The sequence below is a fragment of the Struthio camelus genome, chromosome 1, assembly GCF_040807025.1.
Source record: "Struthio camelus isolate bStrCam1 chromosome 1, bStrCam1.hap1, whole genome shotgun sequence".
NCBI classification, from domain to species: Eukaryota; Metazoa; Chordata; class Aves; order Struthioniformes; family Struthionidae; genus Struthio; species Struthio camelus.
Window position 1 is genome coordinate 67,389,377 of NC_090942.1, and position 22,378 is coordinate 67,411,754.

Here is a 22,378-nt window from a genome sequence, read left to right on the forward strand (position 1 = left end):
TGCAACTTCTGCTGTCACAACAGTGTCCTCTCACAGTAGTGAGGAAGTCAAGACCAGGTCACATGTTCTTGGTTTCTTCTTAGATGTTTGCAGCATATCAGTACCTCCAAAACATTGATCAAAATAATAATCGAAATTCTACTAGTGACTAGATTTTGACTTTAACCACTTTGTTCAAGACAGAAATGGCAGCTTTGTACTAGAAGCTGAATGTGCATATGCAATGAGGCAGAAAGTCCGAGTCCTCTCGATATTTCTACTACACTAATTTGTAATTACCCATCTTTTCTGTCTTCTAATAAAAGCAATTAGCAAAAAGGAAGAAAAAAAAGCCTTTACACTGATAAGCTGTGATTTTAACATGAGACAGTACACCTGAAGTGTAAAAAGCCACTGCAGGACACATTACACAAATATAAGTAAACCAAGGATTGCAGGGATTATGCAAGACAAAAGAAGGGAGGTTCAGTTTGAACAAAGCCTGTAAAGATTCCCTGCAGGAAGCAGGAAACTCACATTTTTAGTTTATCTTCTGTTCTCCTTCTTTAACTGTCAACACATTAAAAATACGCAGTTTAACAACCATGCTGAAATTTTGTGATTACAATACTGTTTTACCAGATAACCTATTTACTACAATTTGAAGCAAATTATGCCTCTGCATGCTTGCACAATAACATATTGCAACCAAGAGTTCAAACACAAAGCAGTGACTTTGCCACCAAAGGGTACATAGATCTTTACCTGCCACTGTATATCTTAAGAAGAATAATGCCAGGTAGTCTATACCTTACATGGCATATAATCCAAAGGACACAGAACATGCTGTGTCACTGACACAGCACTAAATACAAACTAGAGTATCTAAGGTGCACCACAACATAAACGTGCATTCCGTGCTCAGAGGAGAAAAAAAATCAAAACAGACCTTGCCATCAGCCTCTGCAGAAGCAGCAGTAACAGTCTCCTGGGAGGCAGGTGTCAATGCACCTGGAGCTTTAGTAGACTAAAGAAGGTAAAAATGCAAGGGGGGTGGGGGAGGGGGGGGAAAAAAAAAAAAAAAATCAACTGAAGACCACCAAATCTACCTAGCAATTACATGCACTTTTGCCTACCGTTAAAAAAAGATTTTAGATTTGCAAGCAACACAGCAATATGAGCAGGAAAAAAAAAAAAAAAGCATTTCAAAGTTAGTTAAAAGACTTTTGGCTTATCTGGCTTTCAGTTTCATTTCAGCTCCTATGCTGATGATTTAAACTTTTCTTCCCACAAAAGTCAGTAAAAAAAAAAAAAAAAAAAAAAAAGGATAAGATAGCACAGAAAATCTCTGGATAGCTACCGTACGTTCCCAGTTCATCCATCAACTGGCTTCTACCAATTAAAGGCAATAATATTAGATCCATTCTGGCACTTGGTCTCACTTTTTAAGCTCAAACTCAATAAACTGATTTTATCAGCTGTAATAACTCCTGTTACAACCTGTGATGAGCTTAAAACTATAGTCTGTACATTTAGATTCTAAATACATCAGAGAATATCAAATACCTAACTCTAAAATTCCAACAGATTGTCAGACTGTTCTTTTTCACAATGAGGAAACATTTTATTACAGTTAATTCTTCCGCGCCCATGTATTTACTAGTCACTGAACTAATCCCCGAAACCTTGTAAATCAAACCAAGCTCAAGAGACAAAATGCACAACTTGATTTAAAAATTTCAGCGCCACGATCTTCTCCCAAAGAAACCAAGACTGCACTAAACTGCAGTCTTGAGAGTAACTTAAGTTCTAACTCCATCTTTAACACCTGCAAGCATTTCAAGTCTCACCTGAGATGATATTTAAGTAATTAGTATAATATTAAAATAACTTTATAGGGAGGTCTTCAAAAATTCTTGATTTAAAACCTGCCAGAACCTGCATCTTTAGAGGAAGAAAAATAACATTCCATTTCTATCTTATGAAATTGAAAGAAAAGAGTCAATGCCTGGAAGCTCCCAAGACAGTTACTAGGGCAGCATAGCTCCCAATATTTAGACAAGATCAAAAAGAACAAAACAAAACAAAAAAAACAAACCACCCCACGCATTAAACTTAAAATGAATAAATAAATAGAAATTAGCATGCACTCACCTTGTCTCGTGGCACAGCTGAAGGTAACTCCCGGGCTAACCTGTTACGCCTTTGTTCCTTTAAAAACAAGCCAATAAGACCTCAGTTATATATTATTCTCCATCAGCACACATGCAAGATTCATATTTTATGGATGATTTGCATTTTAGAGCCAAAACTAATAATCTCATCTCATCCAGCATCACGTAGCCCTACTACGATGCTATGAAAAACTCAATTACTTGGATAAACCTACGCTGAAGGATTATCCGGTTAAAATTAAGTTTGCAATATAAAACCTTCTGCAAAACTTTTTGTAACCCTCTCCAGAATCAAACTAGAGCATTTAAGGGACAAGATAAAAGCTACACAGCTTGGCTGAGGGTAGATTCCCTACAGCTCTCATATAGCGTTACATTTATGAAGTAATCGGTCAGGATTTGATTCCATATGCTGCCAGGTTAACTACGATTAGCCCAAAAGGCAGAAGGAGGAGGCAGCATTCACTGTGTAACAAACAAGAATTTGAAGCAATCAGGATAAACAAAGATGGGATTTTTTTCTTGAAATTAAAAACTGATTGCTCACTGAATAAGAATAAAATGTTCTACATGCTTTGCTTCTTCAAGCATTCCAGTGTCCTGTTCAGGAAGATGTTGGGAAAGAACTAATTTAGTTAATACATGATAATACAGGAATTTCATATGTTCAACTTCACAAAGCCCTAATTTTTGCACTCATAACAACTTCGGTAGACGTCGTTCCCAAACGGCCTACCAAGGCAAATTCAATCACGTAACCAGGCTATACAAAATTTTTATATGAAGAAAGTAAGAGGATAGAGCTAAAGAGCAGTAATAAGAACGTACACATTTAAAAAAAAAGAATGCTACTATGAAAAAACACATTGGATGAGCAAAGGAACACGAGAGTATTACCAAGCTCTTAGCCAGATTAAGTACTGCAACAAAAATCAGGTTGAGAGGAAAAACTGAGCAGTGCAGTTCCGGAACAACTGCCTCCATAGGATGATGACAGCAATAGCGATTAACTATTCAAAGCTGGGCTTGAAAAATAGACTATTAAAATTGTAAAAGGCTAATGGGAGAGGATAGAGAAAATGGATTTGGGGAGACTGAGGCATGGCAATACAGAGCTTTAACAACAGTACCAGGCAGAAGCAGACATTACAAGCTAAACAGAGGAAAAACAAATCATATTATCATTTTGTGAAGGAGAAGAACACTATAGTCATTAATACATTCTGCCAGAGACAACATGCAGTAAATTAAACATCAAACAGTATTTCACGACTATCTACAGTTTCTCCTCCAAAAACTTCATTTAATAGCCAGTTCTCACTTATGCACCCATCTTATTTTCCAGAGAGAAATACAAGCAGAATTGTTTTCAGTGAACTATCTACCACTACCCCTGAACATAATAGGCGAGTTTTAATCTAACAAATAGACTGCTAAGAGTATATACCGTATTTGCAGTGTATCACATTTTTATATTTCTGAATGTAGAACTACGCTTTAAAGAGTGACACATTTATTCTTTTACCAATTATTTAGGCTCTCACTTGAATTAATCAACAGACAAGACAGACATAACAAAGATTTGATCCATAATCATGGAAAACCTTTCCACTTATCTGCATTTCAGCTATGCATATGGAGTTCACTTTTAAGAGGAAGTATTTTCTTACCTCTATGTTGTTATTCATTAACCCACAGGCATCAGCAAAGTCTGGATGTTTCGTATTGATATAGGCTAACTCAATGGCAACCAAATTATGAACCTGCAATGCAATGCCATTCACAGTTCAAAAATTCAGTGAGTAAACTTAATGCTAGCGAAAAACAATAAACTGACAAAGCTAGAAAGCATAATATAAATATCCACAGCAAAAGTCTCTGTTCTTACTGCCTCAAAGACATTAAATGTCTGATCCAGGAGACCTCTGGAGGCAAGACAGCAATTCATTCATTGTGATGCATTCAAAATTTCAGTTCTCTTGGCTGTTATATCAATTTAACTTTTTAGCTTTATCAAACTAACCATCCTCCAGCAAAGAATGAACAAAATTCAGCAATTTGATGGGTCTTCCACATGAAGCAAGGTATATAATCAACCTTAGTCACAAGCCACTGGCCACATTTGAACTAATGAGAGATGCCTTCATCAGTGAAGACATCTGGAATGGCGAGCATACAGATCAATTTTTGCTTACTTTTCACATCAGAGACACAGACATGTACAGACTCAATGACTCAAACACTCTGCTCTCTCCCCAATTAGCAGCCCAAAGCAGACACCAGTCTTTTACATTAAAACATTTTTGTACAAAGCTAGCAAGCTGAATTTTTTGTTCCCATCAGCTGAAAGGCATTACAAGTGAAATCAACATTTTACATAAGGTAGTATCTCTGAAACACACAGAGTGAGGACTGTAATTTAATTTTCTTCATTGCATCCCTAACTCTATAGGAAACGCATAGCTTCAAGTACAGGGGGAGGGAAATATACCTATATAGCAGGAGACTAGCAAGTTTTAAATCCAAGTTGTTAGTAAAACCTTCTTTAGAATTTGAAGCATAAGGAATAACAAGCTGAAGATGGTTCTTCCCAACTCCTTTGTGTGGTGTGTTTTTTTTTTTTTTTTTTTTTAAGTACCTATCTTCTAATACAGTATTTGAAGCTTCTAATATCTACAGTAGAACTTTAAATAGCTAGCTATTTAAAGAATATGCATTAAGATTCCTTTAATATTTTGGGTTCCTCACATTACACAGCAAACAGAAGCATCAAGGAAGACTACAGAAAACACATAAACCTTTTCCAGCAAAATTACAGCAAATGGAAAATTACCATTTCATTTGTGACCGGAAGTCTTCTGCGTAGAAGACAGGTTACTACTTCAACTATGGCATCGTGTAATTTAGGAAACCTCAATAATTCCTAAAACAAAGCAAACATTTACTAATGAGACTTCCAGAAGTTATGAGGAAAGTTAAGTGAAATTACCAAGTAGAACCTGACAAGCAGCAGTCAGATTTCTTTAGTTCAGCTTTCAGTAAATTCAAACTTACTATTAAAAAATAAATATTAAAAAATCCCTGCATCATTCTTGAGCATCCTTTTTTTTTTTTTTTTTTTTTTACCTGCGTACTGTAATTGCTACAATGCTGGATAATCCTCTGCATTTCTTCATGAACCAACTCCACACAGCGCAAGCTAGGCTCTTCTAAACGTTTGATTTGCCTTTTTACCAGCAATTCGAATGAAACTTCAGGAACAAACAAGGCAGGACGGGGACCCTAGTCCAAAAGGAGGGAAAAGGCTGTCATAGCCTGTATTAAAACAACATACATATTTAAGAAACAGTAGCTGATGGAGTCCACAGTAAATCAGCTCATAGTGTTTGCAGACAAAAGAAAAATAGACAAGACCTGTTCTGAGTTAAGATTAAAACATGTTACAGGAATATTTAAAAACACAAAGCTTTATAGACTAAAACTCAGAGGTTATTACTCTTAAATTATGTTAAGTAACGATTAACAGTGCGCTTGTAGAATCTTTAAAATTTCTAGGGACTAATGTCAATCCAAGCTTAAAATTTAAATTTTTTAGATTTGTAGATTTTATTATAAAGACAAAGACATTCTCTTCCTAACTTCACATGGAGAAAAGTTATCATCATCTGGCAGCACTGGGCCTTCATTTCTTACTGCAAGGTATCTGTTTTTCTGTTAAATATAATCATAATACAGTAGCTACCATGCAGAACCTGTTTGTCTGTCTGTACCCAGTGGAACGTGGTACAAAAAGCAGACTTGCATGTTTGATGTCCAAGGCCAGACTCCAACAAATGAACACTCCATATACTACAAATTTTAAAAGAAAATTTGCTGTTAACTTAAATATAAACTTAAATATACCAGTTCTCAGATTCACAAGTAGTCCCATCTGTCATTGAAACACCGAACCTTTGAAGAGGTGCATCTGTTATATAGAATGAAAATATCTGAATGTGTCCTAGCCTATCCATAGGAGACCAAATCTTTGTAACTAACAGAAGCATTTAATGCAAAATAAATGCAGAGACAGTTTTTCTTTAATATTTTCTCTAATGTATAATAGCTCCAGAACAGGGTGTCAGAGCTGGGCCTGAGCTTCATTTCAGCCTATAATACTAGTAATTAGGTATAAGTGTTCACCTTAAAATCATTCCACATCTGATGGATGCAAATGGCTGCAAATTTGGAGTTTGCTTTTTTTCCCCTCGCTTAAAACACTGAAAAGCAGGTTTCTGCCTATTTGTTATTCATTCAGCTGAAGTCATTAACTCATAGTATAACAGGCCTGAAGCAGCACAAATCTGTTGAAACCTCATTTCACATCCAACATACAGGAGCAACACTTAGACATACAGAGTAAGACTCACAGTAGCATTTCTAATGGCAGTCAGAATATCAATAGTGTTAAGGCCACCTAGTGGGTCAACAGATTCCAAGGTTCGTCCAAAGGTCTCATGAAAAATATAACAGATTCTGGCTCCACCACATCTGAAAGAATACGAATAGCAACTGAATAGGAAACAAGAAACAAACCCTCACTGCAAACACTTTTACAGTCACTTGATTCAGATATTCTTCAGTAAAGCGGGACTTTTGGAACACCTTATTCTCTGCTGTAGTGTAAGCCAGCAAGAGCCACCGGGTGCACGTAACTGCACAGACGACATTCTAGAAAACCATTTGGTACTTACAGCTCTGAGGTCTCAATGTATTTTGCTGTTCCTTCAATAGTGTTGCAATATTCTGTGGCAAATTTGGTAATAAGCTGTAATAAAGTGGCACTTTTGTCCTCAACAGGTTCCCCATAGCTGTTTAGTAGAGACTGATACTGAGCAGCTAAAACATTTATTCTAGTTTTCAGTTCTGGCAAGCAATCTCTGATATGATGCATAAGAAGTCTAAAAATAGAGAGAAAACAGTCCTTTGTGAGATGGAAGGAAAACCTTCAGCTTTAACATCTCCATCGAAACAGAGATGAAACACAAAATAATCACAAAAGGAAAACGTTTACTCAGGAAAATTACCATAGACTCAGAAATTAAATTTGGAACTAAACAGTGCTTTCCTTATGTTTCACTACACAGCACCAAAAGAAAAAGGGAAGGTAAAAAATAAGTGTTCACACATGTTTCTAACACGTGAATTTATATCTTAAATGCATGCTTTTTAAAGATACTTTATTTTGTTTTACAAAACATATAATACCTGTTCAGTGTTCTAGCAAGATACTTGGTTCCATTTCGATTGGCTAGGGAAGGATACTTCTTTTGAAGAAAACCATACTCATCACGGATAGAATCAGCTACGCTCTTCTTATTGTTAATATCCAACTGACTCCTGATGTTAAAAAATAGAGTTATACACTAGTTAATAGATGCAAAGTAAAAATAATCTACATTTCTGTTTTTCCTGACAAGATACGTGAACAGCTGGTTTTTGCTTTACACACATAACTCTTCTCTATTAGACAACGAAGAAGGGTATTGCTTGTTGTTCCATGGACTATACCCAACAAAGCAGTATGGGCAGCCGCCATCCAAAGACTAAGCAAACACTTCATCAAAACTGCATGAGATTTGACCCATGTGATGCAAGAAACAAATGAACAGCACTGGAGTCATAGGCAGTTAGCGCTAGATTAGCGCTCATGTACCAGGTCTCTACTGGATCAGGGCTAATGTGAACAGCTGACCGGAAGCATCCAAACCAAAAAATGATAATGGAAAGATAAAATGACACTACAGTTTTTACCTCTCAACTGTCCCTATTCCTTTCTAAATCAGCAGTTAGCTGACTGGAAGAAGAATAATCAAGCTTTTCCAAAGCGAGCAGCAAGTTTCTTGCTTGCTTATTTCAGAAGTTTATTTCAATATCAAGCCACTTTATTCTTAAATCCATATCCCTGGTTAGAAGAGCCCAAAACCTTATTTCATACTAATATACAGTCTTAAAAATAGGATTAACATGCCCAGACAAACCTATTCACTACTCCAATGATACCAAGTTTTACTGGAATCACTCTTCCCATGAGCACATCCATAGCATCAGTGCCAGCATCCATGAGATCCAGCTTTGTGATAACAGCAAGGGTTCTTCGACCTATCAGAACAAAAGGAAAACTCACACACGGCGATGTTTTGCCCTGATCAGCATAGCTAAAGCTCATCTTTCAAAAAGTTCCTCGGATAACTGCACCAAGTGCAACAGTGTAAATCAGCAAAGAACAGTGCAAGAATATGTGGTATTATATGGAGCCACTGATTAACAAAAGTATAAGACATGTGGCAGGTACTGTCCTCCACACAGATTTGGTTCAATAAAAAAAGTTTAGCTACCATTCAGTTCAAAATTACAGTCATTACTGATTGCAACAACCATGTCAGCACATTACATGAGGTTACAGGAGTTGCAAAGTACTCATGGAGAAGACTAAGTAAGGCAAGCAGGGGACCCTTAAGTGTGAACAGATTGAACATATCCATAGGATATACGTAGGACTGAGCGAACAGCAACGTGTTTGGAAGTATATTTGAAATATCATCAGTACAAAAGAAGCTGCCAGAGGAGTCAATCAGACCATTTCAGTTATGTATTTGATGCACAAAGCTGAAAACAGTTCCAAGAGACTGAACAGCTTGAAATCCATCCACTGTAGCAGCAGCAAGGGATTCATTTTGCTAATGAGGTGTGATTTTTCCTGAATACATGATGTTTTCCAAATGAAAATAAAAGTTTTGTATCAGACACTGCAGAGGAAAAGGAGACTCAAAAATTCATTAAACAGGTGAATACTAGGGGTCTAAACAGGTAAATTAACATGCACAAGATTTGTCTGGGACCTTAATAGTTCCCAGGCTCTTAGGTCGGGGGAAGGAGGCAAGAACCTTTCCTTCAAAATATAACACGTGACTCTAGACCTTTACGGTTCAGAACTTTGGGAAATGATCCAAAAGTCACAGGAGGAGGTCTGCTGCCTTGAACCAGAACAATCTGACCAAAGAGTCTGCCAAGAGAAGCTCTCCCTCGAGGCTACAGGGCTCTGGAGCCCCTAAAGGCTTAGCCAGAGACTGCGAGTTTGAAAACAGGCAAAAAAAAAGAAGTTACACTCCATACAGAGAAGAATTTGAGGGCATAGCATACTAACACCACATTTTAGCCTAATTTCAGTATAACTATGTTCAGAGTATACAAGTCGATATTCTTTCAAATCATACAGTGCTATTTATTAGTAAATGGCACTGATAATACTGTTCACAGGCAAGAAGCAGATATCCAGTAGCTTAGGATCTGTTTCAAAGTCATTAGGTAAATATAAAATGATAATCCTCTTTTAGGATTAAATTAAATCAGTAAACTCTGCCAAACAAATGCAGCATAACCACAACAGATCCTGACTGAATACCTTAATTCTACTTTCTCTTACTAAAAGTCACTAAACTAACAGCTAAGCTAACAGCTAAACAGTCAATTACTAGTTGCAGGGCTACATATTTTCTCTACTAAAAGCAACACTATAGAAGTAAAGCATGAAGTCATCCTAACAGACTACTGTAGACTATCTAAAAATCTTAAAAACAAACAAACAAACCAAAAAAACACACCCACCCTCCCACCAAACCACTTCCAGCATTCTGTAACTCCATTTTGCTGCTCTGAAAAAAGAAGTGGCTCACATGACTATTAAAATAGTTATCTGGTCCACTTGTAAGCCAGAAAGTCCTTAGATATTAATTCACCACAGCATTCTCAATAGCTTCTGAGTTGCAGACTGCAGCAGGAAATCTTTACCAAAATATAACAACTGTGTTTTCTAGGAAATGCAATGACATTTGTTTTTTTTTTTTTTTTTTCCTTCTCTCCTTTTCCCCCACTACTTTTCCCCCAGACAACTTTAGCTTTATTTTAGGATTTAATTTTGGAAAGAAAATCTCAACAACCTGAATTACAGGTTCCAGTGTTTCTGTCCGCTTACCATCTGGATCCACCTCCCGTGCAATTTTAAGTGCTTCTGAAGTAGCCATGTCTGTGTTAGCTGCCGTGACTGCCAGAATAATTGAATTTGGGTTACTGATGAATTGAAGGATTAGTTCTCTAATTTGAAGTTCAATGTCCTTAGGCTGATCACCAACAGGCACCTACCAAAAAATAGTGCAGAACAGTTCAAAATCATGCATTTCTCCTGGTGAGAGACCACTCATTGAAGGTTTATGCATTATACCACAGCGCAAGATAAAAGGTTTCTAGTCTTTCTGTCCCCGCTTTGCAAATAAGCATGACATAGAATTAAGGAAGATCTTGAAAGGTATCAAAGCTAAAAACATTCTTGCAAAGTGAGAATCAAGTCAAATTTGGTTTGATACTGTCATCAGAAAGACTGAGCATCTGAAAGTCACCTGTTTAACGGGCAGAGCAGGGCGCGTATGTACACACGCACGTGCATTTGTATAAGGGCAGGCAATAGGGTGGAAGAAGTCATCTTGTCATCTTCTTGCCACAAAGTTATTCAGTATAAAACCTGAACAAACAGAATCTGAACATTTCTTCTACTGTATCCTCAATTTATACAATCTCTCAGGCAAAATATGCATAGCAAGCGCTGTTAAGAGAAGCAACGGGAAAAGGATTTTCAAACTTGTTAGTGACTATCCATTTGTATATACTGCTGTGAAACTTTGAGTATTACCTCTTTTATTAAAGCAAATGCTGTTTCCTCAATGGTTCTCATCCCTCAGTTGTGTGCAGAAAGAGGAAGACCTTAAACAAATCTAACTCTCATAGCAGTGAATAGCACCACAAACCCAAACCTCGTATCAGAAGATGGTGACATCTCAAATTTACATAACCAGCTATTCATCCTAAGGAACAATGTATTGTATTTCTTAAAGGCTGTTCATCTAACAATGTCAAAGAGTGAACATACACTTCTTGTTTCAAATCACTCTGCAACAAATCAGAAGAGAACCATTCCAAATCTTACCTTTGTCATTCCTGGTAAATCCACAAGAGTCAGATTTACAACATTAGATGAAAAAATCTTAAGGTGAATAGGTTCAGGACTGATCCCCTAGGAATATGTTAATAACAAAAATTAATTACAGTATTGGATTAGTTAAATGCACCCTCTAGAAAGCCAAAATCTGAAGTTTTATACTAAAACAAAAAAAAAAAAAACCACACCCTTCTTCCATCATATGCCCTTACACTCGCTTCACAGGAAACAAAGCCAACCACATCTGTCAGATGTGTCTTTGGAAGCAGCCCTGCCTTCCCCTCAATATAACGCACAAAAGCTTTTACATTTCAGCAGTCACACTAACATGCAAGAATACAATACTTGATTTTCTAATTTACACAAAAAAGTCATGTATGTGGAAAAAAATGCAGGTTTAACTCAAGAGTTCACTTCCTGCAGGATTATTATAGAAATTTTGGAGTAGAGCAACACCAAATCTCTGCACTTTCTTCTTGCTTAAGCTTCACTGTGTTCTTGAGATAACAGTATAAAAATCTCAATACGACAAGCAGCTCCACTACATTCTTCAACAGGATTGTTCAATGCTTTTCATTTCTAGTTGCCAACACTGTGTAAGAAAGTTTTAAGCAACAAGAGAATCTACAAGTCAGATAGTTCAACATTTACCTTATTATTTCCTGAAATTCTCTCCGTTTCATTTTCTATTTCCTGACGAATTTCATCAAAATCTGTATAGACCTGAAGTACAGAAAAAAAAATTAAAAATCAAGGACAGCATATACTTACTTAATTGGCAAAATAATGTCCTTTTCTCCAAGAGACAGTGAGAAATTCTTTTACTACATATATAGAAGCTGAAAAAAAGTAAGAATGACTGATAACACTGAAACTAACGCTAACAGATGACATTAGTGCAATAAATTAAAGAAAGGTAAATCTTGCTATTTAATCCGTTGCAGGGGGATGGCACTTATTAGTGCTTGTAATCGTCTCAAAGTCAGACAAGGTAGAAAGAAAAACATTCACCTTCAGAGAATTTCAAACATTTAATTCCGGTTCTAATCAAGTTGAAACGCTTTGAAGTTAACATACAAAACATGTAGCCTGAACCCTTTCTCATCAGGGAGAGGGCAACGAACTTGGACAATATCCTCTTTCAAATTTCTTCCATTCTTGTCTAGTCTGTTCTCCTTCCACCAAGTCAAAATAAGTTAGCACAGAGCTACCCTTCCACAGGTTCCCTCCACCTTCCTCTCTAGACTGCCTTCAATTTCTAGCACTGTGTAGAAGAGAGATTTGGAATTACGTACGTATGATAAAGTATTTATGACACTGCTACTCCACCATGAGGATAAACATACCTTATTTTTGGTGTGAAGAAATTTACCCCACTCTTCAGCATCGATCTCTGAAAACAAAGGATTGATACATGAGGAAGAGAAAACAGATGTTTCAATGACACTTTCTCAAGAGCCTGTTTGTTGAAAACTATAGGATGTTTTTCTCAAGCAGTAAGAGAAAAAAAACTAGTCTGCTTTCTGCTGTTAGATGTTTAGTAGTTCAGTACAGCTATATTTACCATTCATATTTATCATTAAACATATGGATCTCATTACTCCTTTAATTTGTCCATCTGTTACACAGTGCCCTCCATCTGAATCGTGAACTGAGCCAATCAGCTATCCTACCATTCTTCAGAAACTGCCTAGTCCATTTAAATATCAGCTTGCAACAGAAAATAAAAGAATTACTAGCAATAGCTTAGAAAAAAAACTGCAAAAATAGATCAGTTTTTAGCATCTTTTCTTTCTTCATGCAAGTAAGATCAAAATGCAGCTGAAAGAAAAAGTTAGAAAAACCTGTAAAACCAAAAACAAGCAAACAGAAAAATACGTAAGTATTCTACTTAACAGTGAAGTCTTAGGAAAAGATGTCTCTTCCCAAATCTGTCACGGACCAAACATCTTAACTGTTGTCAGTCAGCACTGATGTCTGGAAGTACTTGGGACTACTTGAGCAGACCCAGAAACAGCAAAGGAGATTTTGTCAATTCCTGCTTCATAGAGCAGACAACAGTTTGAGTCAGGCTGCAAGATATTCACACTTCCACAACTAGGTTTCCAAGCATTTACTGATACAGTGACTTTCAAATTTTTAGTCTGTGATCGTTTTCCCCTCCACTGCCCAACACAGCAATTCACTCTAAAAGAATAGTCTACAAAAAGTGTGGCTACACGAAGTGTGACATTGTTTACCTGAAATTAAGTCATCATTCAAAACTTTTTTCCACTATCACCGAGTTTCCAAAATATACTTATCACTACAGACTGTTAAAGGATTTGGGAATTAAAAATTCTGAAAGTTATATGAAGCAGCAACAGCACAGAAGAAAAGCAAAAATCATCTCATTCTAAAGCAACAAAGTCAGAAAACTAAAAATCAACATGGCCACAAGACTCAGCAAAATAATCAGTCAACACAGTAGCTGATGTGTAAAAGTATAATCAACGACAAAGTGGTATGAAATGTATGTAGTTAGTGTATATAAACATGCACTTTATGTGTAGGGAGAAAAAGCAAGTGGATAAAGGCAACCTTTAGAAAGGTGTCTTGGATTTTTCCATGTAGCAGGGTCTGCAGTCAAAGAGAAACAGCATTGAATGATGTTTAAAATTCATTATCATATTTAACAAAGCATATTACCCTTCAGTACCAGATTGTATTACAAAGACCACAAACGCATGCAGACAGATGCGCATGCTGTTCGGCTATTAATGAGAACGCGTAACATACTAACAATATACAAAGCAATAAAATCTTAACTAACCACCGATAAACAATGAAGCATATTAATTGGATATTCTATACTACAAAGTTTACTCGATGACTATCATTGCCGTTCATCTCATTCCATCAGCTCACAATATTTTTACTTGAGCATATAAAATAGCACTCTTAGGTTCTGCACAGCTGAACTTCCTTGGCGAAATATGTTTCTCATAGTTTATTTATGGCAAGAACAAGACTTTAAACCAAACGCATTTTTAATATCACCAGAGGTAACATTAGTGCACTGGAAAAGAAATCTAAGCTTCTGTATCAATCTTTCTAACGCTGACAAAAAATTTGCACACATGGAAAAACTATCACAATAGTTCTGAGACAGATTTAAGAAGAGACAACATCAACTAACACCACTCTCACCTTTTGATTTTCTCAAAAAAGCTTATGCAAATCCCATTACAAAAAACGAAAATATTTTATTAAAGGTCCACAAGCTTGGAACTCCATATTCTTCCGTGATGCAGTACGGCACCACGGAGGGGCAAGAATCCAAACAAATTCGTAAAAAGTTTTTTTTTTTTTTTTTTTTTTGCTGTACTTACTTATTCGGCACAAAGTGGAAGCAACATAGCAAGAATCAATTCATCAGTCTGAAAAGCCTAATACATCTGGACAGTTAATGTTAATATCCTGCTCAGGCGATAAGACAAAGCTTTATCCTCAGTGGAAATATGGATTGGATCCATTAAGAAAAAAACCCAATGACTTGATCCTTACTGTTCTCTGAGAATGCACAGGCAACTACAGGCACACCAGCTGTGAAGAAAGTATTATTAGAAGGCAGCTGTTGTCTTTATCAGTTGATAAACAGGCAAAATTACATACCAGTCTCAAAAAGGTGCAAAATGAAAGAGTTCGTTAATGCCAGGTTATTAAGAGATTTAGTTTGTTTACAGTACAGAAGAAATAAAGCAAAGTGCAAATTCATCAGGAAGAAACAACAGTATCTGCAAAATCGTATTACTCATCTCTTCTTTTCAGAAATCGAACTGAGGCAGGAGACTGGCATAAAGCCTGGAGGAAGAAGATAGACTAAAGTACTTGCAACGGTATGTTTAAAAGACATAGACTAAATACGCTCCTACCTAGAAAGGTGATGTCCTCCTCAGACACACTGGTTTAGTCTTAAGTTACTGGGATTGTGCAGTATAGGAAGCTGCAGGTAGGTACTAGGCTTAGTTCCAAGTCTTAAAAAATTCCATGTTTCCCCCCCCTCCACCCTTCAGGATTATTTTTATAAAGCAGGAAACTCTTCCCCCAGTCTTCTGAGGAAGTCAATACTGACAGTCATTTAACATTTGATAAGAAAAATTCCCAATAGCTCTCCTTTAATGCAAAGAGGTTCTTAGGAAAGGAAAAAGGATTTGCGTCATTATTCAGAATGCAAGGATGCTCAAGGCAGGGAGAAAATAATATTGTAATTAATCTACATTTTCAATAACCTAGTACTTTCTGGTTTACATCTAGAACATTTTTACATCAATAGTTTCACTTGTAAAATCAGTCTTCCCCCAGTTCTATTACTTTGCCTGAGAAGCTTCTCAGGCAAAACTTTCCGATGAATTAATCATTTGATTACATTCCAGGTCCAATGTTAGAGAGAAGTGCCCAGAAGTGGCATTTCAGTCACTATAAAACTCATTCTTAGAGAGGATGAAAAGAAATCATTAAAATAACAGCTGTTAAGAACAAACAGATCCCGTCTTTCAAAAAAAGACTTCTCAGATAAAGCAACTATCTCCTTGCTTTTCTGGTTTTTCTCTGAAAACTTTAATTAACGTACTGAATAACTGGACCTGCTTGTGATATTTTTCTCAAGACCTCTACCAAATTGTTACTTTGTGTCACCTATGCTGCTCCTGCAATGCTTCTTTAAAAATCTCAAATACTGAACAATGCTAATTCACTTGTTATTCTTGTATCTAAGCATCAGAAGTGTTCTTCATACACTATGGGAGGACAAAAAAAGTTGTTCAGAGTCATAAAAGGTCACCGTCATAGAGTATTTCTTGCAGCAAGGCAACAAGAACTTCCCAAATACTCAAAGGGACAAAATCCCTTACCTGTTTTCATAGCTTTCCTACTTCCCACACCTTCACCGCGCTTACATTCAGCGGACTACCATCTGAACCCTGTTTTTTCATGACTGCATCCTTTCCTAGCTGCCTCTAAATAAAAATAAATACATGCTCACTTCTTCCAGTTCCTTCTGTATGTTGTCCCATTTTTTCCATCCTTGATCCTAACCAGAAGACAAACTCTTTTGGGTGAAAACTCTTTTCTCTTCTGCTTGTACAAGTTAAGTACAACAAAGCAGCCCTCACTGCTTGGGAGCCAGGGGTAACAGACCTATATCTGAAGTATGGAGCAAAAAACTCACAAAATGGTGATGTTACAGCAAGCAACAGATCTGCATGAGCCATTCCTGTCTTCCATACCAATTTTATCTGTTCAGGATCTAAACAATGTTCAGCTTCCTATCTCAGTTTAAGAAGAGACGTCTAAACATTTACAATTTGGTCATTCATGCTCCCTCCTCTTTTCCATTTCCTAATAAATGGATAGGCTATCAGAATAAAGTCTTAGCTACAAGATCAATTTTAATTATTAATGAGACCAGGTACAGCTCGCTTAAACACTGCTTCTCCTGTAATTTGATAAAAGGACACCACAGTGTGGTGCCACTGCATCAAACATACTATGTGCCAAATCACCGGAGGCTAACAATAAACAGCAAAGGCATAACAAGAACATTTCCTTCATACCAAAGCACACACATCTCTGAACATTATACATATCAGCTTGAAATAATGGTGTTATGAAAACACAGCACTTTTCCATATTTAATAGAAAACGAATCTCTGTCTCTCTTTGGTGTTCTCTGAATATTTTGATTTATTTCAGTGACCACTGAACAAGGGGATCCCATAGTGGATAGCTCATCGGTGACTAAGGAGCAGCGAGGAAGATCTTTAATGTTGCATGTTAGGAAATCAGAAGTTAGTTCAAACATCTGGCTACAAAAACCACATGTTCCTTCCCAATGTGCTCCCAAGAATCAAAAAAAGAGGGAAAAAAACACACACACACCCCTGAACTGGTAAGAATTAATGGTCCTTGGCAGATCTCACAGACATGCATCAGATTATGTCCGAGTGAAACTACTGGAAAGATTTTTTTCCTTCACAGTCATAAAGACATGGCTATTTTCTACATTTAAACAAACACCACAGCAATCCAGAGTGCCTTATGTTAAAAACAACGAAGCTTTCTGGAGGCAAACACTCAAGCTGAACTAAAACTAGAGCTTATAAAAATATAGACTAGTACTCCTTTTAAATGGATGTATTCAGGTGATTCTAGTGCACATCTACAGCAAACATCAGGATGGATAAAGGTAATAAAGTGTTATGTCAACAGAATCACAAAACAAGGAGATACTTCTATTCATAAAAGTATCTGGCACACAAAGATTTCATTACCAGCACATTTGAAAAGCAGCATGCTCTATGGGTGCAGAAACTCATGTTCTTTTGTCTAAGATCCAATTTGCATAGACAAAATCCTTCATCTGGAGAACACACTTTTATGCAAGACTATGCATATCGCCTTTCCATTTGGGAAATCCCAAACACACATTCAACCCTACCCCAGCACTCAACTCCTAACAAAAACATGACAGGAACAGCACAGTGCCCTATTACAATTTCAGACAGCAAAGCCAAGGTAAGAGGTTCCCACCTCTTTTCTTTCCAAGCCACTTGATCCCATCATCTCAGCTGAAACAACACAATCTGTACATACAGTTATGTGCTGAATCAGGTCAGTGAAAATCTTTTAGACTCATTTATCTTAATTTTGGAGAGAGGAGAGAGGAATTTCCAACACAACTGATAAAAGCCATAAAAGCTTGTCTGTTTTTACTTAAAAAAAAAAAGCCCATCCTTCTCTTAAAGCAAGATAAAAGAGATTGTAACATGTAGACCTTATATATTGATTTTTTTCTCCAAAAATTTAAGTGGAGAAATATTATAAATGTTAATTTTGCCCAACACCCTTATGCAATAGGTATCATTGTCCCATTTCAGAGTTAAACTGAATTCACAGATCAAATGCAACCAAGGACGGAAAGCCTCCATCTTAAGACTCAACACTCAACTTACAAGTTTATATCTGTAAAGCTGCAGATTAAAATAAAAACATATTTTATCTGAAAACTCAGAATCAAAGCATTCTGAAGAGCACCAAAAATTACGCACAGTATAATGCAAATAACATGAAACCACATAAAAAAAAAAAAATCAAGTGTCTCCGTCGTAACAAGTAGCCCACAGAAGCTGTGCATTCTCCATCCTTAAGACTCAACTGAATAAAGCCCTGAGCAACCTCGTCTGATCTCAGAGCTGACCCTGCTTTGAGGGGGAGGTTGGACTAGAGACCTTGTGAGGTCATTTTCAACCTGCATCATCTACCCCATGATCTCTCACAATGCAGCACAGCCTGGATTGTAGACTGTGCACTGCATACTAAAAGCTTTTAATTGTTATGAAATGGAATTATGTTTTCTGCTTGCAGCAATAACGATATTCGGAGCTTTAACCTTTCATACTGCACAACTAATGGCTGTTCTTCAGTAACCAAAAGCTACAAATATTACATGAAGTACTGTAAAGAACTTCCAGAACTTTGACGTACTATTTCTAGAAATAAATTCTGAACCATTTAAACACAGTGTGAATTAATAATTATAGTCTCGTGTTTATCATGCCATCAAAAGCCTGTGTACTTTTACTGTCTAAACAAAAAGATTGACCTTATTATCAGGAAGTAGATATGCACCTGCTGCTCTTTCATAAGATCAAGACCGTTACTTAGCATAAAACGAGTGTTTAGACTCCCAAAGGACAAATGAGGTAACTTGGTTCTGCTCAAGGATAACACAGAAACATTACAGAAGGCGAAAGCTTCAAACCAGAGAGCTTCAGAACATCTAACCTGTTGTATTTTGTGTGCTTCAAATCTCTCAGTGCTGTAAGCTACAGAACATGCTCCAAAGATTCTTTTTGCACCTACTACAGGGTTCTGCACTTGGTTTCATCTCTCCGCCTTGCACTTTGTCCAGAGCTTATCTATTTCTTAACCCCCTTCTAAAGTCACGTTCTCATTCTCTCAAGGAAAGGTCTTATTTAATCAGAAAAGTGTGTGTGTGTGTGGGGGGGGGGGGGGGGAGAACAGGAAGGAAAAATACATGCAAGAAAACCCTGCTCTCAACTCCCCAGATAATCATTATCATAACTGAAATGTTTTCACTGGCCTGCTTTTCTCAAAAGTGTTTACCAAGAACAAATAGGAAAGTTTAAAATATTAAGGATATTTCAAATAACCAAAAGCTTTTGAATTCATGACATCTGCTATATGGACAGAACAGCTGTGAGAATGGCTGGGGTTTTTTCAAAGCAAATGAAAAAAAACATACTTGCATTTTAAGATTATGATAACTGGCTTTTCACTCATCTTAAATGTACAAGATTAAAAGTCTTTCCTACTAGGCAAAACACACCAAGTGTTGGATTACACTTACCATTTTCATCTCCAGCTGTTTTTCGACCATCCTCTGGGGAAACATGCACCAGCTGCAGAATAAGGGGTCTCCGGGTGACAACTCCAGTACCTCGTGGGAGCAGATCCCTCCCCACAAGACTTTCCAATACAGAACTCTTTCCACTGCTCTGAAAATTGGAATACAGCCACATGATTTTCTTAAACATCATAATGCTGTAATATTTTAGTTTCAGCTTTCTTTCATCATTCCTGTAAACAGTGCTCTGGTCCACCTCCTGCTATATAGTTTCCTACAGAGCGTCTGACAAACACCGACTGCGTCTAACATACTGACATCGCACCACATAACCACTACAACATAGGACACAATTTGGCTATAATCCAGTAACTGTCCAAACCTTGACATTTAAAGGGCATGGAGACACATGTATTTTCTATTTCTTAAGGCTAAAATAAAAAGTAAAAATCTAACGTGTTTCAGAAAAATTAATATCCTATTTAGCATTTTCTACCCTAAGTGTTTATCTCCCCAGAAACACTTCTGGAAAGAACTGAAAAACTGATTTCTCTTTTCAATGCTCAGAAGCAGATTTTTTTTGTCTTCTGCCATTTTCTAACATCTTGCAGTAACATTTCAAAGCGTACATTATGGGATTTAACTGTTTGGTTAGTATTAACATGGGACCACAAAGTGGTCACATAGAGATCAGAGATTTCACATAAACCATAAAATGAGTACATAACCTAGCATAACACAAAACTCAAGGTATTCACGCTTATTTTATCACCCACGTAGTGACAACTTATATGGCTTTTCTGAAAATGAAAAATAAATCAGTAGGTATCAAGTAACACAGCACAATCAGGCAGCCCATTTCTACTACTGCAGTAGGACAAGACAGGAGCATGTTACATGAGCACATTGGAAACTGTTAAAACGGGACTTGTATGCAGAAGCATGAAATAATGTTAAAAAACAAGGCCCAAACCCTAGAAAGCTTGAGCTGATGAAAGCCTTCTTTTCTTCTAACACTTTACTAAAGCTATGCTTCACGGCACAGAAGAATACCAATTTATCTAAAATGTCACTTGTCTCAATACATGAACAGCAAAGCAATACGGATAGATTTATGTTGAAAAACATACATACAAAGTCAAATTCTGTGGCAGTGAGATGCACTGTACAGAAAGAGTGGGGACTAGGAGAAGAGCAGAGGAAATCAAGATAGCCACAGGCAGATTTTTGCTTCAAAAGGCTCTAAGTAGTAATTAATTTCATTTTACAATTGATCTTCTTTAATTGACTTTGAGTTAGATGCAAGCAACTTAGGACAGGAGATGGAGCACTGAAATCTTATCAAGTAATAACTGAAGAACCATTTGGTCAAAGTATAAATGAGCTCTGGAAGCCTCCCTTACAGAGGGCTGCAGTAGCACACTTTTGAAGTCTACATATCAGAGACTGTGAAAAATACATAAACAAACAAGCAATAGACCATTTTGACAAACTTCATGATTTAAAACAAATGGAATGCCTACCCAGAAAAATGAACGTGATAAAAGTTCATAAGCTACACTGAAAAACAGGGTTTCCTTCATTAAAAATATTTTGAAGGCTTCTGAGCAAGATTTCTTACAAATTGGTAAAACAACCATTCAATCTAGAAGGGTCAGAGACAAGGCTGAGATGAAGTGCCTCCTCTTGAACATGATCCAAGTAGAAGAGAAGGGATAGCAATAAAAAGATCAAGTCCTTACCAAGAATCTCATCAGGACTGAAAACCAAAGAACCATTGGACAAGTTGCTGCTCATTACCGCTGATTGTTTCGTCTTTCTAAAATAGCGGAAACGCAGGAAGCCAAGATTGGTACCTACCAAACTATGGGACCAAAACACTATGTCCTATGCAGCTCCCCACAGCCCAGTTACTTTCAGATGTAGGAGGAGTTATCTGGATCCTTTGCAGTGGTTTAATGAATGACAATTGTAAAGTCAACCATCGTTCATTAGATTAGACATTACAATACTCTGCACATCAGGAAAATTATTTCAGATTGCATTATATTTTCTTATTAAAGCAATCTGTCCCTGGAATACAATACAACATCTTAATGATGCACTCCTTAATCTAGACCACACGCACACCCATAACCAAGAATTATATGGAACACAATATGAAAAGCAGTAAACACAAAGCTGATCTTTTCTGGCCACTGAGGAGAGGGAGGGATATATTTATATGGGGTTTGTTCAGAATAAAAGTTCAGTTCAGCCACTCTTGCATACAACATACGTAGGCAGGGACTAACACCAAAGACTTCACGTGCTACAGGATTCTTAGCAATAAGCTTACTGCAGCATCATGCTCGTTTTGTCATCACACTGGAACTACTGTCACAGCTTTAAGCAAGGACTGAAACGCATAAAGTCATTCCACGATGAGTTCAGAAAAGTATCAATAAATTCTGATCTTTCATGGCACGTCAGTCAGGTTTTCCTCTGGAACTTGACCTAATCCTAATTTGAAATGTCAATAAGCTGTGCTGACTAGAAGAACTTTATATAGATAGCTCACAGATAAGGGCAAATACAGCAACGGCATGCTATCTGTTGCTTCTTCAGCCACTGTTTCAAACTTCCATTGCTCTGCTCTATTAACCATAATCAATCTCTCAGATGAGCACCTGAGTTTGATAGCAAAGTAATTTTTCCCAGAAATACTATGGGGGGAAGCACACCGGGATTAGGAAATACAATATTTAAATATATCTCGCCAGTATGTATGATGTGAACCTTAACAGC

The 22,378-nt window shown here is 37.0% G+C and overlaps 1 protein-coding gene across 4 annotated transcripts in view; it reads right to left on the reverse strand.

Annotated features, from left to right (window-relative positions):
• Window positions 1–22,378, reverse strand: part of DNM1L (dynamin 1 like) — a 40,018-nt gene that overhangs the window by 9,480 nt on the left and 8,160 nt on the right. Inside the window, exons 2-16 of one of the 4 annotated variants that reach the window (XM_068946033.1) lie at window positions 19,595–19,742; window positions 13,765–13,803; window positions 12,531–12,577; window positions 11,836–11,907; window positions 11,173–11,259; window positions 10,168–10,330; window positions 8,174–8,294; window positions 7,401–7,532; window positions 6,887–7,093; window positions 6,563–6,683; window positions 5,280–5,435; window positions 4,987–5,076; window positions 3,824–3,916; window positions 2,134–2,190; window positions 929–1,006 (exon numbers count right to left, since the gene is read on the reverse strand). In XM_068946033.1, the coding sequence (XP_068802134.1) occupies window positions 929–1,006; window positions 2,134–2,190; window positions 3,824–3,916; window positions 4,987–5,076; window positions 5,280–5,435; window positions 6,563–6,683; window positions 6,887–7,093; window positions 7,401–7,532; window positions 8,174–8,294; window positions 10,168–10,330; window positions 11,173–11,259; window positions 11,836–11,907; window positions 12,531–12,577; window positions 13,765–13,803; window positions 19,595–19,742 (1,611 nt within the window). The remainder of the gene's footprint in view (window positions 1–928; window positions 1,007–2,133; window positions 2,191–3,823; window positions 3,917–4,986; window positions 5,077–5,279; window positions 5,436–6,562; window positions 6,684–6,886; window positions 7,094–7,400; window positions 7,533–8,173; window positions 8,295–10,167; window positions 10,331–11,172; window positions 11,260–11,835; window positions 11,908–12,530; window positions 12,578–13,764; window positions 13,804–19,594; window positions 19,743–22,378) is intronic. The other 3 variants (XM_068946042.1, XM_068946051.1, XM_068946058.1) reach the window with 3 other exon arrangements.